Source organism: Aythya ferina, assembly GCF_964211825.1.
Source record: "Aythya ferina genome assembly, chromosome: 26".
Classification (NCBI taxonomy): domain Eukaryota; kingdom Metazoa; phylum Chordata; class Aves; order Anseriformes; family Anatidae; genus Aythya; species Aythya ferina.
This window is the reverse complement of record NC_140324.1, coordinates 1,531,496-1,558,777: the sequence shown is the minus strand read 5'-3', so window position 1 is coordinate 1,558,777 and position 27,282 is coordinate 1,531,496. Positions and strand designations below refer to the sequence as shown.

Here is a 27,282-nt window from a genome sequence, read left to right as displayed (position 1 = left end):
TCATGGCTTGGATGTTTCTGGGATGTGGTTGAGAGCCACAGAGGGTTGCAGGGGGGGTACGGCAATAGAGCCCCGCGTGATAAATGCTTTAATCTCTAACACAAGCTCAAAGCATTCCTCCTCGGTCTTTTTTTATTATTGGTATTATTTATTCTGGGTTATACTCTATAGCTGGAGGTGCTGGTCACTTGCTCTGCTGGTGGTTTTTTTCTGGAGCTGCCGCGAGTGCCCGGTGCTGCGGGGCTGAGCGCGTGCGGGTGGAGCCCTGTGTCCTCCCGCGGACACACCATGTCCTCACAGGGAGCTGGGAAGCCAGGAAGGGAGGGGAGGTTTGGAACGAGGATGCTCGGATCATGTTGGATTAAAAGCTTTGCTTCTACAGTTCAGGCTTTTTTTTTTTTTTTTTTCCCTTAAGACTAGAAGAAATTCTGGTAGAAACATTAGCCTTGGCTTTATTCCTGTTTTTTTTTTTTTTTTTTCTTGTCGAGAAACAACCTGGATGAAGGGGGATTAAAAAAAAAAAAAGAAAAGGTTTTGGATAAAATTCCCTTGCAAATGTCCTCGCTATACAAACATGGTGGGGCCAAAAGGGAAACCACTCTGCGCCAGCGGGCTGTGGGGGACCAGCCGTGGCTGATCGGTGTCGAGAGGGGACCGGAGCTGGGACCGGTGCTTGGGGCGCTCCCGGCGCAGTGACCGCGGTGTTGGGGCTGTGCCTGCCGGGCAGTGGGTGACGCGGTCCCGCAGCAGCCTGCAGATGTGGAGCGGTGTCGGTGTTTGTGCCCCCAGGGATGGAACCACCTGCGAGGAAGCTGTCCGAAGGCTGCGGGCCTTCAGCTCCGGGCTGCTCACGGGCACGGGCTGGCCGCTGACCTGGCAGCTACTGCAGCGGCTTTCGTGGCACGGTGCTGCTGGCCCAGGCGGGAGGTCTTCAGCCAGTTCTGGGGCTGTTCCCTGAAGGATGCTCTGAAGCAGGGGGAGGGAGAAAGTTGCTGAGGTCTCAGCGCTGCTCAAAAGTTGAGAAAGAGCCAAGTGTCTCCCCAGGGAGCTGGAATGGCCAAAGCAGATGCGGGGGGTGGTTATCCCAGCGTAACGGCTGGGATGTGGAGGGGCCGGGAAGCCGGAGCTGCGATCCCTGACATCCCAGCCCTGAGCCGGAGCTGCCAGGCTGCCCCATCTCCTGAAACACACTGCACTACGCCCGGCTTCCCTGACGGCTCTGCGTCGGCAGTGAAGTAATGAAGTATTTAACAAGAGCTTCCTGTTGTGCTGACACCACCGTGAACGCACAGAGGAGGAAACGGAGTAAACAGCGCTGCGCTGGTCCTGCCTGGCTGTGAGCGGGGAGAAGCCTCGGCAATTGCAAGGAGGCCCCAAGGCTCTCTGCTTAACCTGACCCCGCTGGGGCTGGGGGTGACGTTCTTGTGGCTGCAGAAACCACAAAGTGTCTCGCCTTGCTGGGAAAGCAGCTGCTTTCAGGACTTCCTGATTTTCAGGGATTCCCCCCCAAAAAGCCCTCCGCAGGGGCTGTCACCACGCGGCAGCCCTCCGGCACCGCTGGGCTGGCCCCGCTCTCCTGGGCAAGGTGCTCGTGCCTTGTGCTGGGTGCCCCGAGTTCCTCTCTCAAAGCTCCGCTCTTGCCTTGAGGAAGAAGGAGGAAATTGGGCCAGAGCACACCGATCTGCTGCCGAGTGGGTTTGTTTGAGTTGACCGGAGCAGGAGCTGGTGGAGATGTGGCATGGAGCAGCTCGCGGTGCCGTGCCATCCCCCTGGCTCCTCAGCCCACGTCGGAGCCTTCCCCAGAATGAGGAATGGGGACGGGTTTTCTCCCAGCTGCAAACTTCCCCTCCTCCTCGTGGGGAAGCAGCAGATGACAGCCCACGCTGTGGACCCACGTCTGCGCCGATCGCGCTCCTGCAGTGGGAAGGAGCGAGGCGCTGTGCGGCCCAGGGCTGCAGGAAGCTCAGCGGGTCCCTCGGGAGCATCGCTGAGCCTGGCAGCACAAGGCGGGGAGAGGAGCCTGCGCTTCCAGCTTACGACTTTCCTGTTGCCCAAGCCAAAGGTCAGCGTGAACTGCCCGAGTCCAAGTCTTGGAAGGACTCTTCACATAACAAAAGAACCTCCTACCAATTGTCTTGTTTCCTCGAAAATCCACTCGGCGCCCATCAGGGTGAAGCCTTTGCGTTGTGGGGAGCTTGGCAGCACGCGACGCAGCGCGGTGCCACCCCGAGGCGAGGGCAGGAGCCTGCTCCTTGTGCCCCGTGCGCGGGCAGCAGCGCTTGGAGCCGTGCTGTGTGGGGCCATCCCACTGGTGTGCGGGCAGCGTGAAGGGAAGGCAAGCGAGTGGGGTCCGCTGGCATCATGGGGATGGTTGGGGAAGAGGGGGGTCTTAAACCCACGCGATGAAGTTGATGCCGAAGCTGTGGGAGCGCTCCCGTCCCGCCGTGAAGGTGCCCGTGCGTGTTCCTGACCGTCAGCTCACTAACGGGGCTGGGTCTGTACGCAGGCAGGCTCCCGCCGTCGCTCTGGGTGTGCCAAGCACCTTGGCTGTCCTGCAGGATGTGCTGGCGTTGGGCTCGGACAACCTTGGATTACCTGTTGAATTCTCAGGGTATGAGAAGTGGGTTTTGCACCTTAAACTCCGCTGGATTTCCCTCTTGTGGCAGCTGTACAGGGTTTTTCTTGGAGCCCTGAGTACTGAAGTGCGGAGCTGCGGCCCAGAGGGTGACTTCCTCGCATCAGCCCTGGGGAGCGAGCACGGGGCGCTGCAGACCCAGCAGGAAGGATTTGGGACTTCAGAAGGTTTTCCTTTCCTCTTGGTCCAGGGCTGGGGTTCACAGAAGGTGGTTTTGTGGCCAGCTCCCACCCTCTGAAGTAGCTGGCGTGGTCTGCCTGCAAGCTGCAGCCTCGTTCCTCCAGCACCTGGTGCCCTCTGTGCTCCTTGCCCCCATCAGCGCGTGGTGCTTGTGGCCGTGTGTCGAGCCTGCATCTCAGGAGGGCCTTTCGTACCACTGCAGTTCCCAGCACTAGGTTGGGAACCTTTTTTTTTTTCCCCTTTTCAGCTTCTGTTTTCATCCTGCAGCTCCGTGCACTCCCGGATGAGTTCTCCCCATGAGTGCAGAGACCTGCCCTTGCTGTGGGTGCCCTCGCTGGCCTGATGGGGAGATGGAGAGGTCGCAGCTCAATGGTTGGACGTTGCCATCACCCTCTTGCTGTTTATGTCCCTCTCTTTGCTGCTTGAGTTTAAACTTCTTAATTTTATGAGCACGCTTGGCTCCATTTGCAGCACCGAGGGCCTTTCCTGCTTTCTCAGACCCAGCAGATTCCCCAGCTGCTGTCCCCAGCATTTAATGAATCGGCCTCGTCTCCAGCCAGGGGCTTCCTACCCTCTGCCCCGCCACCGGCACCGCTGCTTCCCTCAGGGGCAGCTGGAGAGCAGCGTCCCTGTGCTGAGAAGTGGCTGGCAGAGGGAATGAGCTCGCAGGGTGGTTTTGTGCTGGCGCTGGACTGCAACCCAAGCGGCAGCCGACGCCAAAGAACAGAGCTTTGGCAGGTGACAGCATGTCCTGGGGAAGCTCTGCAGGCCTTCCAGCTGCAGGTAGGTCACCGAAATGTGGTCTCGGGAGCCACTTTCCCTGGCCCCAGCCGTGCAGTATCCCCACAGCACGCGACTGCGAGCCTCTGCAGCTCTCGCCCCCTTCCGCTTGCCCTCTGTTTATTTTTGGCAGGGTGCAATTTCAGCCGACCGCACGGCTTTTCAGATTGCCAGGGGGCCCCAGCGAAGGAGCAGCAGGGGCTGGCAGCGCCGCGGTCGTGCCTGGAGGCTGGGTCTTGGTGCTCGCTCTGCTGACTGCTCCAAAGCTGGAGGTGTCCGGCAGCACGGGTGCCTCACGGCTCGCTGTGCTTCTGGGTTGCTTCTGCTCAGAGCTGCCCCCAGTCCCTCTCTCACCTCTGCCTCTGTCCTGCCCACTCACTGCGGGCTCCTGGGGGACAGATCGAGCTCTGGGGAAAACTGGTGGGGCTTTTTGAGAGCTCCGGGAAACCTCCCTATCGTGGTACAGCTCTTCCCCGTTCCGTCATGACTGGGGTTGGCTGCCGGCGCCAAAGACTGGAACACATTTTAACTACAAACCTTTCCAGACATCATCTGGGACCGTCTGCAGCTTATTTTAAACGCTCTGGATCTTCCTTTGTTTTAAGACTTTTGATCTCCTTGTAAGCTAAGACTTCATCTGCTTCTTAAACTTTTAAGATTTATTGGGTTTTGGTTTCAGCTGTGTAAGGCCACCGGTTGCTTCTTGGTCTGGATTTCTATATTGGAGCCAGCTGATGGGTTGTCCTTTGGGACATCAGGGTATTTGTGATTATTTTTAGCTTTTAATTGGCAGGGATCTGTGCTTTGAGCTGCGCAGTGTCAAGGGCTTTTCTTCCTTGTGCTCTCAAGAAGCTTTTCTCTCCCTTTCATCTGGAGGCAGCTGTGTTTCTCTGCCGCTCGCAAGGCGCAGAGTGCATGGGGAGACCGGCTCTGAGCCACGGTCCTGAGGACTTGCAGGGACCGGGGCTCGTCTTGGCCGGGTCTTGGTGGCGAGGTGGCAGCGCCGCAGCGAGCGCCCAGCGGGATGTGGCCGGGCCGGGCCGCCCGTGCTGTGCCCCGAGGAGAGCTGCGGGCTCACTTGGGGTGACCTTGGGCATCGCTTCCCTGCGCTGGGCCGCTACTTTTTCCCCTCCTCTTCCCCTCTTTTGTCTTGCCCTGCTTAATTGTAACCTCTTTGGGCCAGGAGCTCTGTGTGTATAAAGGGCCCAGAACAATATGCCCCAGATGTTATTGTACAAACCCTTCCTCATCAGCCACGAGGTTGCACAGGAAAGAAATTTTAAAAAAGACTTTCCAGCGTTTTCGTCTTGCATATGTGGTCGGGAGCCTCACTCTGAGTCCTGGGTCTCAGAGACAAGGGATAGCACTGGAACTGCAGGGAGTTGTTTTGGTTTTTCTCTATGGAAGAAAAGAACCCCCCAGCCTCTTTTTCTCACCCTCGTGACTGCAGGGAATAGCTTGTAAATGTGACTGGGGCAGACCTGGCAAGCTGAAATCTTATGGCAAGTAAAAGAGACCCCAATACTTAAACAAAAGACCACCAACCCCTTCTCTGCCTTTCCGATGATCTCTGGGTGTTGTTTTGCCCCCTTTATGGTACTTTCAGTGTTTCTGCGGTTCTGCTTTGGGGAGGTGCTCAACTCACTTGCACTTGTCTGCAGCTTGTTTCAGTTTCAGGTTCCCTGGGTTGGAGCACTTTACATTGCAAACACTGCAGGGGAGTGCTTATTTGTTTTAAGACCACAGCTTGCTTTGGAATTTCTCCCATCAAACTTTAGGACTTTTTTTTTTTTTTTTTTACTTCCCCCCCCCCCCCCCCAAGAAAGAAAGAAGTTTTCTTAGTCTCATCTTGCATCAGATTTGACACCAGGCCAACAAATGCAGCCTGGAAGGTGCTTCTCTGAGGCTTCTTGTCTGAGTGAGACCTGGGTGAGGGTTCGTGGTGGAAATGCAAAAATGCCTGTTGGTTTTACCAGGACATGTTTTCCCCGTGACGCAGCTGCCCCTGGGGGACAGCGTGGGGCAGATCCCGATCCCCGTTTCTCGTCCGGAGGTGGCTGTGCCGGACCAGTGCAGGTTTGGCTCTCTCAGGTCCAGCGGGGCTGTTTGCTCCAAAGCAACCGGAGTCCTGGGATTTTACCAAATGTTTCTAATTAGGTTGTTCTCAATTCGAAGAGCCAGAGCTGGCTGTACGGCACACAGTGGAAAGCCTGACCAGTCGCTGAAACCACGCAGAGAGGTGGGTCCTGCTTTCATGCCGAGGTGCGGGGAGGCCTCGCCTCTCCTTGGCGCTTCTCAGAGGCAAAAATAGCTTCCCAATGTGGGGAGAAGCTGCTGGCCCTGCCCTCGCTCACACGTCCGCCCTGCTTTGGGAACGGGGGGGGATCAGAGCATGGCAACCTGCTGGCACAGCCGGCCCCACAGCCCGAAATTGAGGCTCAGAGCTGGGCTCTTCTTGGAGGCTGCTCCCGGGGCCACGGTCGCGCTGTGCTGCTGCGGATGTTTGCCTCGGCCGGGGGAGGCAGCGCAGTTTCCACAAGTGCTCACAGGAAGCAGTATTTATTAAGGCTCGAAATGTATTTTTTCCCTTCTGTTAGGGCCCTGTCTCGCTCCATTGTCTGGAATTCCCATGCAAAGACTGGCCCATAACGCAAAAAAAAAAATAAAAAAAATCCTGAAAGCGGGGGCTGGAGCTCCCAGGGCTCTGGCTGTCGGCTGCCTGACTCTGTGCAAACAGTCTGGGCATGAAATCCCCCAGGACTGAGCATAAAGGTCTGATTCAAACTGAGAACGGTGTGCAAAGCAGCTCGGCTCGCACGTTGCCGTCTGCCTCCCCTTTGCCAGGGCTGGGGGCTCCCGAAACGCCCTGCGGAGGAATCGGCTCCCTGGGGCCTGGTAGAGGTGGGAGACGGGCGGCAGGGCCGTGCCGTGCGCCGAACCGGGGCGGAAATTATCAGGGGAGCGAAGAATGAGCAGGATATCACGTGCCGGCCGTGTGCGCGCGGGGCTGGGGGAGAACAAAGCGCGGGGAAGCCCTGCTCCGCCGCCGCCCCCACCCCGCTTCCTGCCCGCATGGGGACGGAGCTGCTGGGGCAGGGAGCGTGGGGGCAGGAGGCAGCCCCCAGCTGCCTGCCAGGGCTCGGGGGGCTGCTGGGCTCTGCCTGCCTCAGTTTCCCCTGCCTGAGAGGCGCCGGGTGCCAGGGCACGGTGTGGCAGGGCTGTCTTTGCCTGTTGTAGGGTGTTCCTGTGGCAGTTGTGGGGTGGATGAAGCCTTGGGCATGCCTGCAGTCTGCGGCTGACGGAGGTGTTTGAGGGAAGGTCTGAGAGGCGTGGGGAGAAGAGTGCTGGCACCGGACAGTGGGGCCTGGGCTGGCCGGGTGCCTGCTGTCCGTCTCCAGGCAGAGCCGGGGCGCACTGGAGGACTCAGCCCAGAGGTCGGAGCCTGCAGGGAAGGAGGGGGCTCCCAGCCCGTGAGGAAGCCTGGCTGCCCCATGGGTGCCACGCACCCGCAGCAGCCCCTGAGGCTCAGCGTGGGCCGGGGGCTGAGCACGGGGCAGTCCTGGGGCTCCACCACCGCTGCCCCTCGCACACCAGGTCCTGCCCCTTGCTGAGCTCAGGCTTGCCTCCCTTCTTTCTCTTTTCCTCCATTCCTTTTAGGCCCTGCCCCGCTTCCCCCTGTGCACCCTTTTAGCACAAGAACCCCCTTTTTAAAAAAATTATTATTATTAATAGCTATTGAGAGCCAATAAAAAGCTTTATGGGCTTTGGCCGAGCCTCAGGGCTTGCAGTGTGCTCATTTCCTGCAGTCAGAGCGCTGAGGGGTGTGGGTTTGCTTGTTTAACCCTAGGTAATAGGGCCGCGGCCGTCGGTGGTGGCAACTGGAGCTGGAGAGGAGCAGGGGAAGGGGGGGGGGCTGCCTCCCAGCGGGGCCTGGGAACAAAAGCCGGGGTGATTAGCACTGGTGGGGAGCGGGCTGTGCATGCGCGTGGCCGTCTGTCCAGCCAGCTCTCACGTGGCTTCCCGGCGTGCTCTCGGTCCTGCCTGCCCTCTGCACGCTCAGCCCCGTGTTGAACAGCCGGGCTGCCCCGTGCCGCCAGGAGGGAATGCTGCAGCTCAGGGCGGGCAGGGAGCACTGCTGCGCTCGGAGCTGAGCGGGGGGAGTTGTTGTCCCACCCCCCAAAAGGGGAGCAAGGGGGCGGTTTGGCTGTGAAGCTGGGCTGCCGCAGGTCAGCAGCACGGTGGGGCTGTGCCGAACCCATGGCCAGGTAGGCACGGGGCAAGGAGCTGGCCCAAGGGCTGAGCCCTGCCGTCCCTCAGCGGGACTCCCTGCAGGTGCTGCACAAGCTCTGGTTTCGTGCTCTGGCTTCCTCTGCCCCGTGGTTTCCTCGCCCTCCGTGCCAGAGAGCGAGCAGGGGGTGGCTGCGATCCTTCAGAATCGCGGGTCTGACGGCTCTGCCTCCTGGGTGGCATCACCCTGCTTGGAGCAGGACCTGGCTTCGTGTCCCACCTGGGCAGGGCGACAGCACGGTGTGCACGTGTGCCCGGCCCTCAGTTGCTCTCAGTGGGGGTAACGGGGCCCGGCTGCAGCTGGCCTTGGGGCTGCTGTGCCCAGAGAAAGCCCGTCCTCACCGCCAGCAGCCTGCCCCCTGGGGACGTCGTTCTCCCAGAGGAACTCTTCTGGCTCCGACTCACTGTTTTGCCTCCTGCCGTGGCCAGGCTTTATTCATTTATGGCAGCATTTTCGCAGCTGGACCTGCTGTGCTGCTCCTGTTCCCCCAGCCCTCCATTGCCATGCCCTTTGTCATCGCTAGTGGGCCGTGCTCCGTGGGAGATGGGAGCCATCGTGGCGCTGGGACTCCCTCTTGGCAGCTCCCTCCCCATCACCTCGTGCTCATTTTCTCCCTCTCTTTCCGCAGCTCGCCGAGCGAGGAGCCGCGCCGGGAGGACCATCTCCGCAGGATGTTCTCTCCACCAAAGAGCTCCCTGTAACTGGCGACGATGACAATCCCGGCGGGACCTCGGAAAGCACTAACGTTCCCGTAGCCCAGCACCCGTGGGTGGCCGCTTCTCCCTCCTTCTCCACGCCCCTCCCTCCCATCGCACCGGGATGGTGTATTAAGCAAGGAGAGCCCCGCTTCTTTTCTCCTCGCCCCTCAACTTTCGGCAGCTCTGGGATTTGTATGGCAGCAGCGTAACCGTGGAGAGGCCGGGGTATCACAAACTTATGGATTTTGATAAGAGAGGAGGGAAAGGGGAGCTGGAGGAAGGTAAAAGGATGTCCAAGACGGGTGGAGGAAGGAGCAGTCATGGAAGCCGGAGTGCTGGAACCAACTCGGGAGTCTTAATGGTGGGTCCCAACTTCCGCGTCGGCAAGAAGATTGGATGCGGCAATTTCGGGGAGCTCCGTCTAGGTGAGAAGGGCTTCTTCTGTCCTCGCTATGCCTGCTTGTGCCGTGATCGCTGCGTCGTCCTCCTGCAGCAGGAGGAGCTGGTGTGGGCACTAAGGATGCTGACCAGCCACGCGGGTGCGGAGGCATCGTGTGCTGGGGTAACTCACGCTCCTGTCGCGGGGCTTTCTTTCCCTCGGCACCTCCCCGCTGTGCTTCATCTCCCAAACCCCCTCTCAGAGCTGACGGACCGATTGCAGAGATGTTTCTGTCTCTTTCCCATACCTGTTGCTCTGGGGGTTCCTCATGGATTGCGCTAAAGCTCAGTCCTGGTGGTCCTGGTGCAGGATCCCTCGGAGGATGACGTGTGCCGAGGTGCCGCTGTGCTCCCAGAGCTCCCCATGCTGCTCTCCTGCTGTGCCCCGTGCCTCGGGAGGTCTGCGTGGCGCTGGGCTGCTGGGGAAGGGGCAGCGTGTCGTTCTGGGGAAGTTCCCTGGTTGGTAAAACCGGCTCATTTCACATACCCTCCTGAAACTTTATGGAGGGGAGAGAAAAAGGGCTGAACAAAACCCCAAAATTCTCGCGGTCACTTTCAATTCTGAACCACATTTATCAGGAAAGATTCAAAAGCAAACTCTTCCTCGGAGCGGGGTAAGGGGGGGGGGGTTGTTCTTTCCCAAGGAGGCAAAGTGCCCCAGGAGGTTTTCAGCAGGCTTTTAACTCCCCGGTGAGCATCGGGCAGCCAGGAGAGGCCGGGCAGGGCCGTGGTGCAGGCTGGCTGCCTCCAGGAATGCGCGTTGGATGCGTCGGCAGAGCCGGTGCCAGGCAGGGCGTCAGCCTTGGCTGCGCTGCGAGCGCTTTGGGAAAAGGGCTGTGCCGGAGGGAGCTGGCAGAGAGCCGCTCCCCGGAGAGGCTGGGGCTTCGTGCTGCTGTGGGGCTCGTTGCTGCGCCGTGTTCCAACCAGCGCCTTGTCGAGCCAAGTTCCGAGCAAAGCCTGCAGTCGGCGGGGTCTTGGTGGGCTCTTGGGGTTTGAAAGGAGCAGAGGTGGAGGCTGCCCCGAGCCGCCGGCAGCCCTGGCCCTGTTTCCCCACCTCGGCGAGCCGGCCCTGCGTGCGGGGAGGTAACGGTAGCTTGGTGTCAGCTCTTCCCAGCCCCACAGCCTGCCTGCTGCCAGCCTCAACCATCCTGCCCCCGACCTCCCCGCTGGGATCACTGCTAAATTGCAGGACCCGCGGCTGAGGGTCCGTCCCTGGCAGCGGGCAGAGCTCTGCTCCTTCCTGCCTGTTCCAGGGGAGGGAGGCTCCCAGCAGCGTTGGGGTTTGGGCCCAGCAGCTGCTCCTTTCACCCATGCCTGGGACCGGGTGCCCTCGGAGCCTGTGCCACCCCTTCCAGCCCTGCACATCCTCCAAGGTCCTGCTCTTGTGCCCTGCTTTATTTTGGGCTTTTCCCCAAACTCTTGTAGTTGGAAGAGAACTGTGCAGAAAGCCAAAACAGCTGGGGCTGATCCTGCTGCTCAGCACCAAGGCCTGATTTGACCAGGCTCCTTGTGTTCTGGGTATGGCACCAGGGCAGTGCAGGGCAGCTTCTGGGCCTTCTGTGCACTTTTCCTACCCCGTCCCACCCCACAGAGCCTACCCCTAATGCCGTCATGGGCTGAGCACAAGACCTCACTGCAGCAGCATGAGCCACAGCTACATGGCTCTTCTAAAATCGCATCGCTCTTCCTTAGGTGTGCCTCTGAGCTGCCTCAGGGCCCGGGAATGCCCTTGAGACCTGACATTAAGTAGGGATTCCTCAAGAGGAGCTGCAGGGGTCAGGAGGGATCCCTCTGTGCCGTGGTGGTGGAAGCAGGGATGCTCCCTGGCATGCTGGGCACCCAGGTTTCCCCTGGGAAGGAAGCGTTCAGTCCTCAAAGCAGGCAGGTTGTGGAGGCCAAAGTGTAACTCAGCGCTTCAAAAAAAAAAAAATTCTTTGTGCTTTTTCCTTTAAAAAAAAAAAAAAAAAAAAAGCCCAGAGATCTTGCAGAAACACGTTTGGAGGCAACTCCTCCATTCCCAGCAGCGGGGGATGGAGAGGGATGAAGTTGTCCTCGAGCAGGTGCCGCGTTGCCCGACTCCACTGCGCCGGGAGGCAGGCGCCGCTCAGCCCCTGGCTGGGGACACACGTCCTCCGAGGTTTGGAGGTGTGCAAACTCAGAGGCCGTTTGTTAAACATAATTAATAAAAATAAACTTTTATTGGAGGTGTGGGGCGCTTGCGGGCAGCCAGAAGGGGCAGGACTTGGCCAGGGCTTCCTGGCTGCCAGAGCTGTGCGTGGATCCCCCCTCGGTGTCCGCGCTGCCCTTGGCATCCTGCTCACTGCGCCAGGCCGTGGCCTGGTGTAACAGTGCTGCTGGAGGAAAATCACTCCAGAAAGGTCTGAGGTTGGAGCCTGGAGCACCTGGGTGCTGTGCAAGTGCCGGACTGCCCCAGAGCTGCCTCGGAGGCAGGAGCAGCCATTTGTCCGTGCTGCCTTGGGGAGGTGGGATGAGGATCTGGGGATCCGGCAGGAGCTGCTGCTTTTGGTCTTCTTACACTCAACCTGTGGACGTTCGTTGTTTGCAGTGTTTTGTGCTTGCCCCTCTTCACCACCCCAGAGTGGAAATATGGCAGCTGTCTTCCTTCGAAGTTAGAAGATGGAAGTTAACTTCTCTTTAAAAATTAAAACAGCATCGGGGAGGGAGAGGAAGACAGCAGTGGGTCCTTGTGCAGCGTACGAGCCAGCAGCAGGTCGCTGGGGACGTGCCCCTGCCCAGGGAGCGCGTGAGCTGCTGGGGACGTTCCCAAGCCTGAGCTGTGGCTTTCACCCACGGCCCGCAGGCTCCTGCTTGCCCACGGGCTGCTGCTGGGGGCACAGACGGTAACCTAAGAAAATCCAGGCAGTGGTCAGCGCGCTGCACTGAATGCTGCTCCGGCTTCGGCTCTGCGGTGATGTCCTCACCCACTCGCCCATCGCGAAGGGCTCAGAGCAGCCTCAGCTGGGTGCCACAACGGGTCTGAGCTGCAGCGCTGCCGGGCAGCTCCTGGGCAGCTGCGGGAGAGGAGAGGAAAGGAAAAGAAAGGAAAGGAAAGCCCCCGGCCTGCTGCTGGGCAGCCGCTGGCCTCCCTCACGGACAGCTCACGCTGGTTTTTCCCCTTGGTCTTTCACAGCCTCCTGCAGAGGAAGGTCAAACTCTAAAATAACCTTTTTTTTTTTTTTTTTTTTCTTCCTTCCCTCTGATCTATTAAAAAGCACCACTCCGAGGAGCTGTCGTTGCCTGTGCCGAGGCAGCTCGTGGCCACTGCTGGGAGCTTCTGTGCCATGGAGCTGCCTCGCACGGGGGCCACAGGAGCCCAACAAGCCCCGGCGGTGCCATTGCGCTGCTGCTGAGGGCAGGAGCTCGGTCTGGGGGCACGGCGCGGAGCCCAGCCCCTCTCTGGGCCGTGATGTGCAGGAGCAGGTGCCTGATCCCACCGCTGCCAAATCTGCCCTCGGGAGGGGGGCATGGGAGTGTTAAGAGAAAGCCAGGGCTGGCTTTTAAATGTGACGCGGCTCAGCCAGGCCCCCCCCGGCTGCCCCCAGCCCCGCGGCGTGGCGGTGATCTGACGGGCAGCCCCGTGCAGGTGCTCACAGCCCCATTTGGAGGCGCCGCCAGCGCTGAGCGGGGCAAAGGCCTCTGCAAGGGCAAATATTTGCTTGCTGCCTCCCGGCCTGCCACTTTTTTTTTTTCTTATTCCCCCCCTTCCAAGCCCCCTTTGGTTCTGTGAGGCCAGCGGTGCTGCCTGCTCACGGGGCAGCCCCAGGACTCAGCAATTTTGGGGCATCCAAGCTGCCAGTGCTTCTCCCTGCTCCTCATTCCTAGCAGCTTTGTCCCAGCCCTCTGAGCACCACAGGAGGGGACAAACCACGGGGGTATGAAATGATTTGGGGGCATCAAGTGATTTGGACTCGTTTCTCGGCCAGCTCCCTTACAGGCCGGTTTTAGTGTCCCACCAGCAGCAGGGCTGCAGCTCTCCTACCGTGTATTTGTTGATTTTTTTGCCCTATTAAGACCCAGCCCAGCCTCAGGGAAAACCCTGCCATGGTTTTAGGGCTGCATGTTACTGCCCTGAAGGCAGCAGTGAGTTTTTGGACCTAGCAGCAAGGCTCTGTGGCTAGGGCACGCGGGGGCCCAGCACCGTCCTGCCTCCCCCCGTCCTAGCGGGAGCCGCTCTGTTAATGCCTCCCATTCATCCCTCCTCCCGTAATCCTGCCGCTGACTCTGGCGCTCAGCAGCTGGCTCTGATGTCACCCGGCGAGGATTTATTGCTGCTTCAGGTGGAGAGCAGCAGTCGGAGCAGATGAAATCTTATGCCAGGAGGAGCCTGTGCCCTGAGCAAATTGCTGCGAGGAAATCCGAGGAGACAGAGGCAGCTCCGAGCCTCAGCGGGGCGGCTGCTGGCCCTCGTGCTGTGGGAAGGGGCTGCCTGCATGGCCCTGGTGGCCCGGAGAGCTCTGGCAGCAGGGGCTCTGAGCCATTTGCAAACCTCTCACCTTTTTCTTTGTGGACCTCGGGCAGAGGTGGTGCTGACGCTCCCCAGGTGCAGCACCTTCCTCCTGCCCTCCTGGCCATGGCGCAGACGCCGTAGCTGAACCTTTCTGTAGCTGGGGGCGTGAAAACCCTGCAGTGAAGGTGCTGAGCTCTGTAGGAAGCCATCAGCGGGGCTTTGGGGCAGTAGGGGAGCTCTTCCAACTCTCCTGGGCCCCCAAAGGCATTCCAGCCCTCCCACAGCACCTCGGTGCCTTCAGCTCCTCGCACAGCGCGGGGCCGTGCGGGGCTGCTCCCAGCCGGGGCACCTGAGGGCCTAAATCCTCCCTGCTGCTGGGCTCAGCACCGTTCCTCAGCTCCTCCCAGCCCCGCTGCCTCGCCTCCATCTAACGGTGGGACCCAAGGGGGGAGGCTGGGTGCTGGGCCTCGGTCCTGCAGCCACGCTGCCCCTGCACCCCCGGGGGCCTCCCCTTCCTCCCGGCCCCGTCCCGGAGCAGGGCGGCTGCAGCAGCCCCCCGGGGAGGAACGGCCGGCGCAGGGAAGCTGCCCCCTCCCAGCGAGCTTGGCAGCGGCCCCCAGCAGCCGGGGGAGGAATGCGGGTGCCCCATCTGGGGGTAATTAGCAGGCGTGTTGCAACGCAGCGCAGTGGGCTCCGGCTCCTGCTCACGCCTCGAGGCCTGGTTCTGGGTTTGGGAGCTGCCGAACCTGTTGGGGATGTTGTGCAGTCCCTTGGGGACTGCAGCGGGCGTGGGGGGGGGGTAATGCAAAGGCTCGCTCACTTCCAATGCCTTTTGTTCTGTCTTTCCCTGCAGGAAAGAACCTCTACACCAACGAATACGTAGCTATCAAATTGGTGAGTCTTTTTGTGGTCCGAGGTGGTGGGGGGGAACGTTTGGGCAGCCTCAGAGTGCAATTGTTCGCCCTGCCCAGCCTGTTAAAGTGGGTCGGGACAGGCTGCGTAGGGGAGCTGCGCTCGCTGCTAGGAATTGAGGGCATGCAGGCAGCCAGCGTCACTCCAGGTGGGGTGATGCAGCCCTGGGGAGAACGGCTGGGGCTTTGCTTCACCAGGAGCTGGCTGTGGCCTGCTGTCAGCACCCCTTCAGCTGGTACCAGTGCAGAGGGCTCCTGGAGAGTGTGGTGCCACCAACACCAGCTCTGTGAACGCCTCCCCCAGCCCCTGGCTCTCTCTGGAGGGGTCGGATCAGGCTCCCGCGTGGGCTGGTTTCCTCTCCCCATCCCCTGCCTCTTTGTCTTCATTTTGCACTGTTGTTTCTCACCCCTGAATGCTGCCAGCCCCAGCTGCTGCCAACCTGTGAAGGAGGGGTCTGCCAGCCAGACCTCCTGAGCATCCCGCTCTGTGCCATAGCCTCACCTCTTCTCCTTCTCTCCTCCAAGGAACCCATAAAGTCCCGGGCCCCCCAGCTGCACCTGGAGTATCGGTTCTACAAGCAGCTTGGCAATGCAGGTACGGGGCCGGGGCTGAGCTGCTGCGGGCAGCCAGTGTCTGGGCGATGGGGCCGGGGCAGGGAGAGACTTCTCTAGAGGTGGCTGCACCTTCTGCAGCTTCGCTCCCCAGCCCGAGCCACTCCGTCCATCTGCTCAGCTGGGAGAGGCTGTCCTTACACAGCCACATCTGATCTTTGATCCCTTTTTATTTAGTTCTTCTCCCCCACCTCCCCTGCAGCCGTCAGGGGTGCAGATGGAGCTGTCTCCCTCGCCCTTCTGCCAGGAGCAGAGCTGGGCTGCCTGCAGCCTGGGGGGAGGGCGTTGCGGTGACCCCCCACCAGCAGCCCCCGTGCTGGCTGCGGGAGCGGCGTGGCCGTGGCATCGTGGCCGCGTGCTGCTCGGCCCCGCCGCAACCGCTGACAGCCCCTGCTCTGTCTCTTGCAGAAGGAATTCCTCAGGTTTACTACTTTGGCCCCTGCGGGAAGTACAACGCCATGGTGTTGGAGCTGCTCGGCCCCAGCCTGGAAGATCTCTTTGATCTGTGTGATCGGACCTTCACGCTCAAGACCGTCCTGATGATCGCGATCCAGCTGGTGAGCACCGCACCTCCCCGGGGGGCTGCGTGGGGCCCCCAGCGCCGGGCGGGCCTCTCCTCATCCCTCGTGCTCTCCCTGATACAGGAGGGACGAGGCACGGGGCCGTTCCCTGTGCCCAGCAGGGTGGGTCGTGCCGGGTGGCCCTGGCTGAGCTGTGCTCTGCCTCGCCCTGCTCCAGGCACGGCCAGGTGTCTGTGACTGTCAGAGGTGCGGTTGGACCTCTGTGTGAGGGGAGCCGGGCTGCTGGCTGGGTCGAGGCAGTCTGAGCAGAATAGGGCCCGAGGGAGGAGGGCACGGGGCGCTGTGTCCGTGGCTGCGGTTGGCGCGTCTCCACCGCGGTGCTGACCTCCCCTCCTGCCCCCAGATCACGCGGATGGAGTACGTCCACACCAAAAGCCTGATCTACAGAGACGTCAAGCCAGAGAACTTCCTGGTGGGGCGGCCGGGCAGCAAGCGGCAGCACACCATCCACATCATCGATTTTGGCCTGGCCAAAGAGTATATAGACCCCGAGACCAAAAAACACATCCCCTACCGAGAGCACAAGAGCCTGACGGGGACAGCACGCTACATGAGCATCAACACCCACCTGGGGAAAGGTGTGTGTGCGCCGTGCCGCCAGCCCTGCCTTGGCCAAAAGGGGGAGGGAAGGGGGCTGCAGGGCACGAGCTCCCCCCTGCTGGTGGTGGGGCTGGGGACAAACAGCCTCTGCTGCAGCCTGGGGGGTTGGCAGGGGACATGGGGTGCTGTGGGAGCTGGTGGGGACAGGGAAGGGGGCTGTGGTGGGAATGTGCTTATGACTGCTTCTTGCCCCGCTCAGAACAAAGCCGCAGGGACGACTTGGAAGCGTTAGGACACATGTTTATGTACTTCCTTCGCGGGAGCCTTCCTTGGCAAGGCCTCAAGGTAATCGCCAGCTCCTGCTGTCCCCACACGTGGCTGCCACGTGGCTCTGGCTCTGCCCCGGGCAGCAGCCAGGAATGGGGGAAGAAAGCTTTGGCCCCTGGGGTCAGCGCCTCGGTGGAGTCCAGGGCTGTTGCTCTGAGCTCTGTGCCTGACCCTGGCTGTGCTGAGTGTCTGCAGGGGCCCCCTCTTGGTGCCCCCCCTCTGTGGATATCCCAGCCACCGTCCCAGTGGCTGTCTGGGCGCTGCGCTCACCCCCAGCCTGCCCCGGGCAGGTTCCCAGCAGTGAGCTCTCACTGCCACCGGGGCCAGGGGCACCAAGACCCCGCTGCCTGTCTGACAGCGCCCAGTGCCTCCCCCTCTCCTCCTCACCTGCTCCTTGTCTCTGCCAGGCCGACACGCTAAAGGAGAGGTATCAGAAGATCGGCGACACCAAAAGAGCCACTCCAGTGGAGGTGCTCTGTGAGAACTTCCCAGGTGAGGGCTCTGCGTGGCCTGTCCTTGTCCCCAGCCTGGCCCCTTGCTGGCCTGGCACCTTGTCCCCCTGCCCCAACTGAGCCCGCTCTGTCCCCGCAGAGGAGATGGCCACGTACTTGCGCTACGTGCGGCGACTGGATTTCTTCGAGAAGCCCGACTATGACTACCTGCGGAAGCTCTTCACAGACTTGTTCGAGAGGAACGGTTACGTGTTCGACTACGAATACGACTGGGCAGGGAAACCGCTGGTGAGTGGGGAGGGAGCCGGGGATGGTGCGGGGCGCTCGTGTAAAGGAGGGCCCCAAATCCAGCTCCGAGCTGGGGAATCGGAGCTGTCACACGGGAGCTGGAGGCTCCTGGAGCTAAGGGGAACCCAGTGGCCGAGCTGGCGACTCGATTTCTGCCACGGGCACCCTCCGTGGGCTCAGTGCAGCCACACACCGGGCGGGGAGGTGAAGGGGCTGGGGTCTGGCCCCGATTCCGAGATGCTCTGTACGTTTGGAGCAGGCGGTGGTGGGTGGCGGGAGGGCCTCTGGGGCGCAGCTGACGTTGTGCTTGTGTCCCCAGCCCACCCCCATCGGCACGATGCATAGCGAGGTGCAGGTGCAGCCCCCGAACAGAGACAAAGCACAGCCACACACCAAACACCAGGTGAGCAGCGGCGCGGCCCCGGCCGGGGCACAGCACCGAGGTCACGCGTGACTCGGGCTTCTGATCCATGCAGCGCCCAGCAGGGGCTCTTCATGGAGGAGGGACAACGGCGTCCTTTTTCCCTGTGCTGGCTGTTGGAGGGTTTCCTCCCTGTGGGTCTGGGCTTGAGGCTTGTGGAGGACCCTGGGCTGTGTCTCCGGGTCCAGGCGGCTGGCAGAAGCCGGGGGGAAGCAGCTGCAGGAGGCTGGAGCACAGCTGGGAAATGCCAGGGCTGGGCTCCAGCTCCCGCTCCAGCTCCAGCTCCAGCGGGGCTTAGCACTGCTGGGTGTGAGCACGGGACACGTCGAGCCACCGTGGTGCTAAGGGCAATGCCCCCAGGTGCTGCATCCCCCCGGGGCAACGCGCTGCTCTGTTTGCTGTGCCACTTCTCTTCACCACTGGGACAGAGACACGGGACGAGGGAGGGGTGTTCTGGGAGGCTGTGTGGGGCGGCTCAGCAGCGTGTGGCCCCACACCGGGCACGTGGGGCCAAGCTGGGGGCAGCGCAGGGCAGAGCGATGGGCCGAGCTGCCAGCCATACTCTGGTGCCGTGGCTGTGCAGGGAGCATGGTCTGGGGACTGCTGCCAGCAAGAGCAAACCTCACACGTTTCCCCAAGCTGTCCTGTACGGACCCTGGTCTTCTTGGTTTGAGCATCCAAGGGGAGCAGGTGGGCTGGAGCCAAGCACGCAGCGCCCGTCCTCCTGCAGCCATGTGTCAGCCCCGGGTGGCCGGTGACTGGGCAGCGTCCCTAGGGAGGCGCAGCGTCTCCAGAGCGCATCTGGCTCCTTCCTGGGAACTTGCCCCCAGTGAGCTCTGCGCTCTGCCTCCAGCACCTGAGAAGTGCCGTGCTTGACTTCTCTCCTCGAGGGCTGTGGGGAAACCAGAGCACAAAAATCCCACAGCACTGAAGCAGTTTGGGACCTGGGGATCCAATGACCCCCAGCAGTCATGCTGAGGGTTTGGCAGCGCGGTGCTGCATCGCTGGGGGAGCCCTTGAGGCACGGCGCAGCTCGGTTCCTCGTGCTGTCACCACGAGGAGCTGCACCCGCCTCGGCAGAGTGGCTGCCAGCCCCACGCAGGGCGGCTGAGCTCCATGGGGCGGGGTGGCCCCAGCTGCCCCATGCGGAGGGAAGAGCCCAGTTCTTTGTGGGGGCTGTGGTGTGAGCGTGGCAGGGAGGTGCAGAGCCCCCCGTGTCCCAGCAGCGGTTTCAGGGAGGAGCCACCGGGACAGCGCAGGGCGAGCGCCCTCCGCAACCACAAACTTGAGCTGCTCCGGTCATGGTTTTGCTTTTGCATGTCTTATTTTCTCGACTCCTTTTGCCACTCTTCTCCCCGCCCTTTCCCTCCACCTCTTCCCTTCTCTCCCCCATTCTTCTTCCTCTTTTCTTTTCTTTTGTTTCTTTTCATTCTGTTCCTCCTGCCTGGCGCGAGCAGCCGCCCGAGGGGACGGAGTTGTGGGATCCTCAGGCCGGTGGGCAGCCTGCCGAGGAGCCTTTGGGAGCTCACCTGGCAGCCGGCAGGCTCGGGGGGTCCGTCCAGGTACACGCAACCACGCGCCGAGGGCATGGGCGGGCTTGGGGGAAAGCAGAGCCAACCCGCGCCAGGCCCCAGGGTGCCTGCCGGCCGTGCCAGGCAGCAGCCCCGGGGCTGCGCACGCCGGGCTCTTGGCCAGGCTGCGACACGCCGGCACAGGGCTGTCCCCGTGTGATGCCCGGGGCCCTGCTCCCGGCTCGCAGCCGAGGCTGGCGCTGCTTCCCGGGGCTGCCGCTGGGACTCGGAGGGCAGCTGGAGACGGGCACAGCGCCGGCTCTGCTCCGTGTCTGTGCTGGACACGGCTGTACCCCCGGTGGGGACTTCCCTTCACCTCCATCGCTCGAATGGAGCGGCGGCTTTGAGCCCGGCTTCTCCTCCCTTTCCCTGGGCAGCCCTCAGCCTCGGCTCCCCGCCTTGGTCCCGTCCCTGCGCCGCCAGCCCCCTGCTCGCCGCCTCCTGCCCCTGCCTCGGGCTGGCCGGCTCCAGTCCGCACGGTTTGGGGGGGGGACACCTGCACCAGGGGCCCCTCAGCCCCCCCCCCAGCCAGGCCTGTGCTGCTTACTCCGTCTCTGCTGCCGTCCCCACCGCCGCTGCTCGTTCCTGCTGCTCCGTGACGGATCTCCACAGCCGCTGGGTCCTGGGCTTTCGCTCAGCTCCCATCGTGAGGGCCAGGGCAGGCCGTGGGGACAGCTCAGCCTGCCCCGCTCCTCCAGCGTCCCCTCCCTGCCCCTGCGGCTGCTCCCTGCTCCTGCTCTGCCGGCCTCCCTCCCATCTCCGCCCGCGCCCGGTGCTGCAGGGGGTGCTGGTGGCTCACGGGTCCCCAGGCTGGTTTCAGGGGGCTGTCGCTTGAAGGAGCCCCGCTGGCTAGGCACGGTGGCTGTCGGCCGGCAGCTCTGTGAGCCGGCGAAGGGCCAAACGTCCTCATGGGACAAGCAGCTTGGCGATGCCTGCGCATCCCCCAGGGTACTCCTGGCTTTGCGGGAGCAGCAGAGGGGTTTTCAGGCAAGTCCCCATTGCCTGTGCCAACCCCATCCCTGCCTCGGTGACCGGGTTTTCCTCTCGGCCCTGCCGCCTGTGAGCGGGCAGGGGCCCTGGGTGCTGGCAGGAGCCTGTGGGATGGGTGCTGGGCTCGGCCCCACAGGGCCCAGCAGTGCCAAGGCTTGGGGTCCAACGACGAGAGCTGTGTCTGGGTGCTTGGCTTGGCAGAAGGATGACGTGGGGCAGCGAGCAGCGTCACGGGGCCGCCAGCAACCCCTGTCCTGTGGGGGTGTGCAGGGGACCCGGGGTCATTGCAATCGGCTGTGCTCAGCACCGAGGCGGAGCAGTGCTGGCTGGGCGAGGGCACCGTCCTCCTGCCCCGTGTGGGGATGCTGGTGCTCTTGGCTCTTGCAGGGCAGGGCTGGGGTGGGGGGGACAGGGGGGCTGTGCCACCACCTGGGGCTGCCACAGGGCTGGGGACGAGGCTGAGGACCAGCCGGTGCCCCGCAGGATGCCCCCGCACTGACACTGGCTTCCCCGCAGGTGATGAGCTCCACCAACGGAGAGTTGAACACAGATGACCCGACTGCAGGACATTCGAACGCCCCCATCACAGCCCCCACCGAGGTGGAGGTGACAGACGATACAAAGTAAGGATGTGTCCCGGCCCTGTCCCCTGGGGCTGGTCAGGGCTGTGGTGCCTTGCCTTGCCCCCCTGGGGGAGGAGCAGCCCAGCAAACATCTGCAGCTCCTCACGGGGACCCAACGAGTGGCGTCCCTGCAGGGCCACCACCCCCAGCTCCTTCCCAAACCCGGCACAGTGCCCGCACACACAGCTGGGGCCGGTCCCTCTCGGGGAGCCCCTGGCTCCAGCGGGCGGTGTTTGCCGTGGCTGTCATTGCGTGCCAGGGCCAGTGCCACCACGGTGAGCATCACTTGCTGTGGCCATCGCTGCGCTCTGCACCCGACCCAGGCCATGTGCTGGGGCAATTCTGCCCCGGGTGGGGCCCTCCAGGCTGCCAAAGGCTTTGTGTCCCCTGATCCCCCGGGGGTGCTGATCCCATCTGGGCCCGGGCACTGACGGGTCCCCTCTGTCCCCAGGTGCTGCTGTTTCTTCAAGAGAAGGAAGAGGAAAACCACCAAGCGTCGCAAGTGAGCTGCCGGGGCCGGGTGGAGCGGCGTGCACGAGGGCTCCTCTCCCTCTGGCCGTGGCTGGATCTTGACCCGTGGAGCCGGCGGCGGCGGCCCCTCGGTTTGGACGGGGCTGGGGCCGAGCCAGCTGGCCTCCCCCGGCGCCCCACGCGCAGGCGGGGAGCGGGGCCTCCCCAAACTGCTTGTCCTTTCCTCCGCCACTCGCCCAGTGCGTGGCCGTTTACTCGAACCAAGCCCGACTTCGCTGAAGTTCCTGCGTCCGTCTAAAAGAAAAAAAGAAAAAAGAAACGGAAACAAATCCACAGCGTCACTTGCTTCTGAGTCTATACCTAGTTTGAAACGGGGATCAACTCTACAGACTCTAAAACGTCGCTGTCTTAGAAGAAGCAGAAGACAATTTCGAGAGCAGTGGGCTAAGGAGGAATTTTTTTTTCTGTTGCTTCTTTGTCTCTTAAGTTAATTTAAAGTGAGTCTCGGTGCAGAGTGCTGAGTTGTCAGTCTTTGACCGTCATCTTCAGTGTTACCGAATTCTGCTCTTTCGTTAGGGCCCCTTGCCCCTGTCCCCCGTTAGGTTTCCCCTCCCCTTTCGTTAATGCCTGTGGTGACGAGCGCTGTGGTCTCTGGTACGGCGAGAAGTGCTGGGTGCGTGCGGGGCGGGGAGGGGGGAAAAATGCGTTTACACTTCTTTTTACGATGCACTTTTGCTAGCAATACAAGTGATGTTTGGTCTTGCCATGAACAGCCAGTGACTCCCAGGGGCAGGGGGCACCGGGACAGGACCGAGCCGGTGTCAGGCAGCACCAGAGGGACCCGTGAGAGCACATTTCAGAGCTTGGAAGGAAAAGCATCTCCTCTCTGACGCTGTGATGTCTTAGGGCTGGATTTGTTTCCACAGCAGCTTTAGGTCTGTCAGGCAGCACAGGGCAGGTCCTGTGGCAGCGTTTTATTGGCCTTGATTTTACAGCCCCCGTGCCGTGTGTCTGAGCCCCTCGGGGTGACGGCAGGCACAGGGTGAGGGCGCAGGGCCTCATGCCAAGGTGGGCAGGGAGGCACTTGGCGACGGTGACTGGATGGCAAAGGGCACCGGGACGGCCAGCGCTGCCACAGCCACCGTCCCGGCAGCCTCTGCCCGCTCCCCGCTGCCTCCCACAGGGGGGCCGGGTCCGATTCTGCCAGGGGAGTGGGGGGTAATGAGGGAGGGAGGGAGGGGACCGGGTTTTTTTTAGCCATCGTCTCACCCACACACGCAGACCCCCAGACACCCTGTTCCTCACCACCCCAGGGCCACTGCAGCTTTCCCACGTGACTGACCCCGCGCTGTTGTGTGTATTGATCACCACACATTGGAGGGGGGGAGGGAGGGGCACGCTTATCTTTACCAAAACCCTGTTGTTCTACCCCGAGAGCGGGGCTGAGGCTGTGCTGAGGCTTCTGGGGAGGGTGGGGGTGGGGGAAAATGGGAACATCTGTGGCTGCTTTGAAGCATTTGTCCAAACCGAGCATCTCGGGAGGGAGGGGAGGCCCCAAATAGCACGAGGGGCTGCACCAGCCCACGGGGGTGCTCACCCTTCCTGCCCCAGCACCCATCAGGTACCTGCGGCCCCAAGGGAGGGCGCAGCACCACAGCCCCGCTTCTGCCTGAATTCAGGATTGAACCCAGCTTTGGCTTCTGGGCTGCAGCAGCCAGGGCAGCCCCAGCTGCTGCCGCATCCCCTGGCTGCGGTGGGGAACGATGTGCGGTGTTTGCCCTCACCTCCCCACCAAGGCAAAGAAACAAAACAAAACAAAACAAAAAAATCGCCTTAAATCTTCACTGGAAGCGGACCCTTCTCAGAGCATCGGCTCAGACAAACCCAAGCAGAGGCTGAAGAGGAGCCGCGGAGGGGCAGGGACACAGCCGAGGGTGTTTGCCTGACTCCAGCTGCTCACCCGCTGCCGTCAGCAGCTGCAAGGGGGGGGCCAGGGCTGCAGCCCCCAGGACTCCCTGTCCTTCCAGCACGGAGTCCAAATACTGAGATTGTACGTGAGGGCGTTTGTTCCATTGCAAGTTTAGTTACTGCTTTAAAACAAAGTGTACAGAAATGGCATTTAAATTTCTCTGATGCTTCTTTGAAGCCATAGAACTTAGGGGCTTTTGTTTTTTTTTTTTTTTAATAAAAAATATAAAATAAAAATAATAATAAAAAAAAATCTTTAAAACCCTCCACCTTTGTCTGTGTGTCAATGCATGACCCCAAGGGTGGGACAGAGATCTGCAGCCCCTTCTCCTCTGCAGCTCAACCAGCAGCGTTTGCCCCATGCAGGAGCTGCCACGGCCCCTTTGTGGGCTGGTGCCTCAGCCCCCAATATTCAGGTGCCTTTCCTGCTGCTAAACACTGCTGAGCTGCAGCCGCAGCCCCTTGGTTCTTTTTCATGTGAGCAGCAGGACCAAAGGCACGGGGGGGTGCTCAGGGGAGCAGCAGTGACGTGATGGCTCCAGACAGGTCCCTGCTCAGCCCAGCTCTCCCCCAGGCTCCCCAGGGGTGGTTTCGGGCTGAGGCTGGAAGTCAATAGACACAGCTACCCCAGGACAGAGCTGTAGCTCAAGAAAGAAAAAGAGCAGGAAAGAAAAAAGCAGAAAATAGCAGGAAAAGCCAGGATGGGGCCTTGTGCCTCCTCAAGGGTGGTGCTGCTTCAGTTGCAGGGTGAGAAGAGGCCAGGGTCCAGGCTGAGGGTTCCTGTGGGAGAGCAGCAGTGAGAGGTCTTGTGATTCTGGTTCATCCATCCCAACAAAGATGGGTTTGCCTGCACCATGCTCCGCCCAGGGCTGCAGCCTGGCTCAGGGCAGCCCCAGTGCAGGGCATCACCAGCAGCAGGCTTTGGCACAGCCCCGAGGTGCTGAGCAAGGCGCAGCCGCTGCCTGCCCATAGCTCTCTTCAAATCAGGAAGGAACTCTGTAAAGACAACCTGAATGTCTTTATTGATTTCCTATTTACAAATCACAAAGCTGGCCAAAAGCAGAGTGTGAACACTGAACGAGAGCATTGGATACATTCATCAATATAGCACTGGAGTCAAGACAGTCCCAGCTCTGCTTGGAAGGTGACATGGTACAACAGAACATCTCATACTTTTGGAAACAGGCAAGTCCAACAATGAATTACATTCATCTATCTACAAAAGCCAGAATTGCATCAAACTGCATAAAAGCCGTAAGAACAGAAGTTGCTCGGGTGTAGTTCAGAGTCTGACTCCTCTCCCTCCCCAACAGGACAAGCAAACAGACCTACCTTGTGGCTTGAAAGCAGGAAAGGTGAATTTGGGAAAAGAAATTGCATAACAAAAGAGCAGTAAAAACAGATGCTTCAGGGACAAGCCAGCTAGGGCCCATCCTCCTCAGCTGAGCTAGGTTACAGCAAGGCCTGCCTTCAAGTCCTGCTCTTTCGATAGCCAAGTGTGCAGCTTTGCTTCTTTCAAATTCCAATTATTTCCACTATTGCCACCTATATACAGAAGTGCCCGAGGTGCCGCACCCACCGCAGCCGGCCCGGCGCGGGGCTCATGCAGGCCCCGAGGTGGCTCCGGGCAGGGAAGTGAAGCTGCTGCTGCCTGAGGGGAGCAGCAGAGGCAGAGCGCAAGCAGGGGTGCGTGCCCCAAAGGGCTGCCCCTCAGAGGGCAGAGCTCACCCGTCCTGCCGATCCGCCTCACGACACCGCTTGCATTGCACAGAGTCAGGTTCAATAACTAAGTCATGGACCCATCAGATTATTTATTTTTTTTTTTAAAGTACTGGCCATATTAAAAACATCCTACCTTGAAGCAGGCTTACAATATACACATCTTACAACGTCTTCCTAGAGAACGTAACACACTATCGACATCTCTAAACGCTACTGATTACGAGGTGTGGGGTGTTCCTGACCGTATTACTGCTGCGTGGCTGACAAGGAGACACCCGGCCAGCCACAGGCTGAAGACAGAGCCCAACCGGAGGGAGCAAGGGGAAGAGACGCACTTTCCCCCGCAAGTGAGCAGGCACTCAGCCATCCGCATCAGCGAAGGATGACCGGGTTTCAACTTCCAGCAGCTGAACAAGGTGGCAACTACCGCCGGGCCAGTCTGGACAGCCTCGTGCGCCTAGGGCAGAGGGAGAGGTTTGCAAAAGAGAACCTCAGTTTTGAGGCAGCACCACAACGTGCCAGCAAGTCCCACGCAGACTTTGGAGGGCTCTGGACACCCTGCCAAGATGTCCTTTAGTTACGGCTTCCTCTGCAGAGGAAGGGGAGGGAAAACCCAGCCTCCAGTGGGCAGCGCCTCCCACCTCCTCCCCGCAGGGCACCTTTACCTACTGACTATGGCTGAACCTGCTGACGGTGAAAACAACCAGTCCTGAACAGGTAAGAAGGGAGCTTATTCATGATTACTGAACTAACCAGCCCAAAGCCAGGTGATGTTTGGAAATATTGTATCTTCCTCCTGCACTTGTCCAAACAGGTAGACTGCAAATATACACTGGCAAACAGAAAATCTTTAATGTTTTCCTAAACTGTTCCATAAATCCTCGTCCATCTGCTGCATTATTAAGTAACAGGCGGTTGCACATCAAGCCTCTTCCTATTTTGCATCAGGGCAGCAGTGCTCTGAAGCAGCCTAGGAGTAGGTTAGCAATGCACAGAAACAAACAAAAAAAATAGAAAATGCATTGAAACGTGCATGAGAACAGCAGCAATACACAGGAACACGGGGGCCAGGTGAGGCAAGTTCCCTTGCTTGCTCCAACTGACAAATCCCAGCACTATCTGCAAATAAAGGATTTGATTAGCACAGTAACAACTAGTACAGATTTCCCTGCTGCTAAATGCTGCACGGGGTTATCTGAGTATCACCCATCATTTTGAACACCATACGGAGTTTGGAAGAAGCACCACGGGACTCAGCACAGCAGCTGCCCCCAGGAGAGGGCAGAGCCTGCCCTGCCAGAGCCGCTGCCCCTTCCCAGCCCCGCAGGGGAGCTCACCTCACTGTCGCCAACTGCCCAAGGTAAAGGATTGTCACAAATTAGTGAGAGTAGCATGAAAACGCTGTAGTCTCTAGAGGCGCTCTAGTTTTGAGGTCTCCCTCAAGACCGTGTAGTGCTGAAACGGCAAGCCTCAGGGAAAAGGCCACTTTCTGTCACTTTTTGAAGGCGGCTGCACGTGCTGCAGCCAGCAGGAGGGGACGCGCCAAGCGCAGGCTGGTCGAGCTCTGCCTTTGCAGTGGTGTTGCCAGCCAAACACTGCAAACCGCTTTGCCTCAACTGCTGCGCTAGAGCAGAGGAGGAGGGGCCATACAGCCCCGGACTTTGTCTTTTTTCTTTTTGCAGGATTTGCTCCTCACAGCAAGTGTAACCACAACCAGAGCCACTCGTTTCCATGCTTCTGACTGGTGGAAAAGCATCTACATTCATTACAGTCAAAAAAATGCATGTTGTTAGATAGGATTAATCAGTAAAGTGAAAAATGACTAGCCACAGACAACCTACAAATGATACTGGTAAACCAGTTAGTCTGGTATGGGATAGCAGCAGAATCACTAGCACAAGGCAAAACATGAGCTTTGAAATGGTTTTACTGAGACCTTTGGCTAGTGTGGCTCCAATTGGTGTGGTCAAACTCAGCCAGAAATTTAGTTTGGAAGGTCACGGGGAAGAGAACAGAAAAGTCCAGAGCCAGCTCCACAGCTGCACTATGTGTAGAAGATGATCTCTGGGATTTGTCCATCCTCCACAGAAGTGCCGTTGTTATTCCCAGCCGCGTAGCAGAACGTAAAGCAGGTTTTGGCTCCTGTTGTTGGTGATTCATGGATCACTTTGCGCAGTCCTTTGGTTCCATAGTGGGAATCTGGACCCTGCAATGGTTACAGAAGACAAGAAGAACAGATCAAGACAGAGATCGCAGGCCTGCTGGACCCTGCTGCCCAGGTACGCTCCACCCAAAGCAATGAACTTTGGAAGTCTCAG

General features: G+C 60.3%; 2 protein-coding genes across 9 annotated transcripts in view; one reads left to right on the top strand and one right to left on the bottom strand.

Annotated features, from left to right (window-relative positions):
* Positions 1-21,786, top strand: part of CSNK1G2 (casein kinase 1 gamma 2) — a 37,384-nt gene extending 15,598 nt beyond the window's left edge. For 5 of the 6 annotated variants that reach the window (XM_084498552.1, XM_084498551.1, XM_084498550.1 and 2 more), the window contains exons 2-12: positions 8,512-9,006; positions 14,341-14,381; positions 14,924-14,993; positions 15,419-15,567; positions 15,935-16,169; positions 16,391-16,476; positions 16,866-16,950; positions 17,050-17,198; positions 17,518-17,601; positions 20,697-20,803; positions 21,255-21,786. In XM_084498552.1, the coding sequence (XP_084354678.1) occupies positions 8,820-9,006; positions 14,341-14,381; positions 14,924-14,993; positions 15,419-15,567; positions 15,935-16,169; positions 16,391-16,476; positions 16,866-16,950; positions 17,050-17,198; positions 17,518-17,601; positions 20,697-20,803; positions 21,255-21,309 (1,248 nt within the window). In that variant the 5' untranslated portion in view covers positions 8,512-8,819 and the 3' untranslated portion in view covers positions 21,310-21,786. Of the gene's footprint in view, positions 1-8,511; positions 9,007-14,340; positions 14,382-14,923; positions 14,994-15,418; positions 15,568-15,934; positions 16,170-16,390; positions 16,477-16,865; positions 16,951-17,049; positions 17,199-17,517; positions 17,602-19,073; positions 19,182-20,696; positions 20,804-21,254 lie in introns of those variants that run through there. The other variant, XM_084498555.1, reaches the window with a different exon arrangement.
* Positions 21,787-24,241: 2,455 nt separating this feature from the next.
* BTBD2 (BTB domain containing 2) overlaps positions 24,242-27,282 on the bottom strand; it is a 25,394-nt gene continuing 22,353 nt past the window's right edge. For all 3 annotated transcript variants that reach the window (XR_014685941.1, XM_084498545.1, XM_084498546.1), the window contains one exon: positions 24,242-27,170. Coding sequence is in view for 2 of the 3 variants with exons in the window: in XM_084498545.1 (XP_084354671.1) it covers positions 27,009-27,170 (162 nt within the window). In the remaining variant the exon portion in view is untranslated. The remainder of the gene's footprint in view (positions 27,171-27,282) is intronic.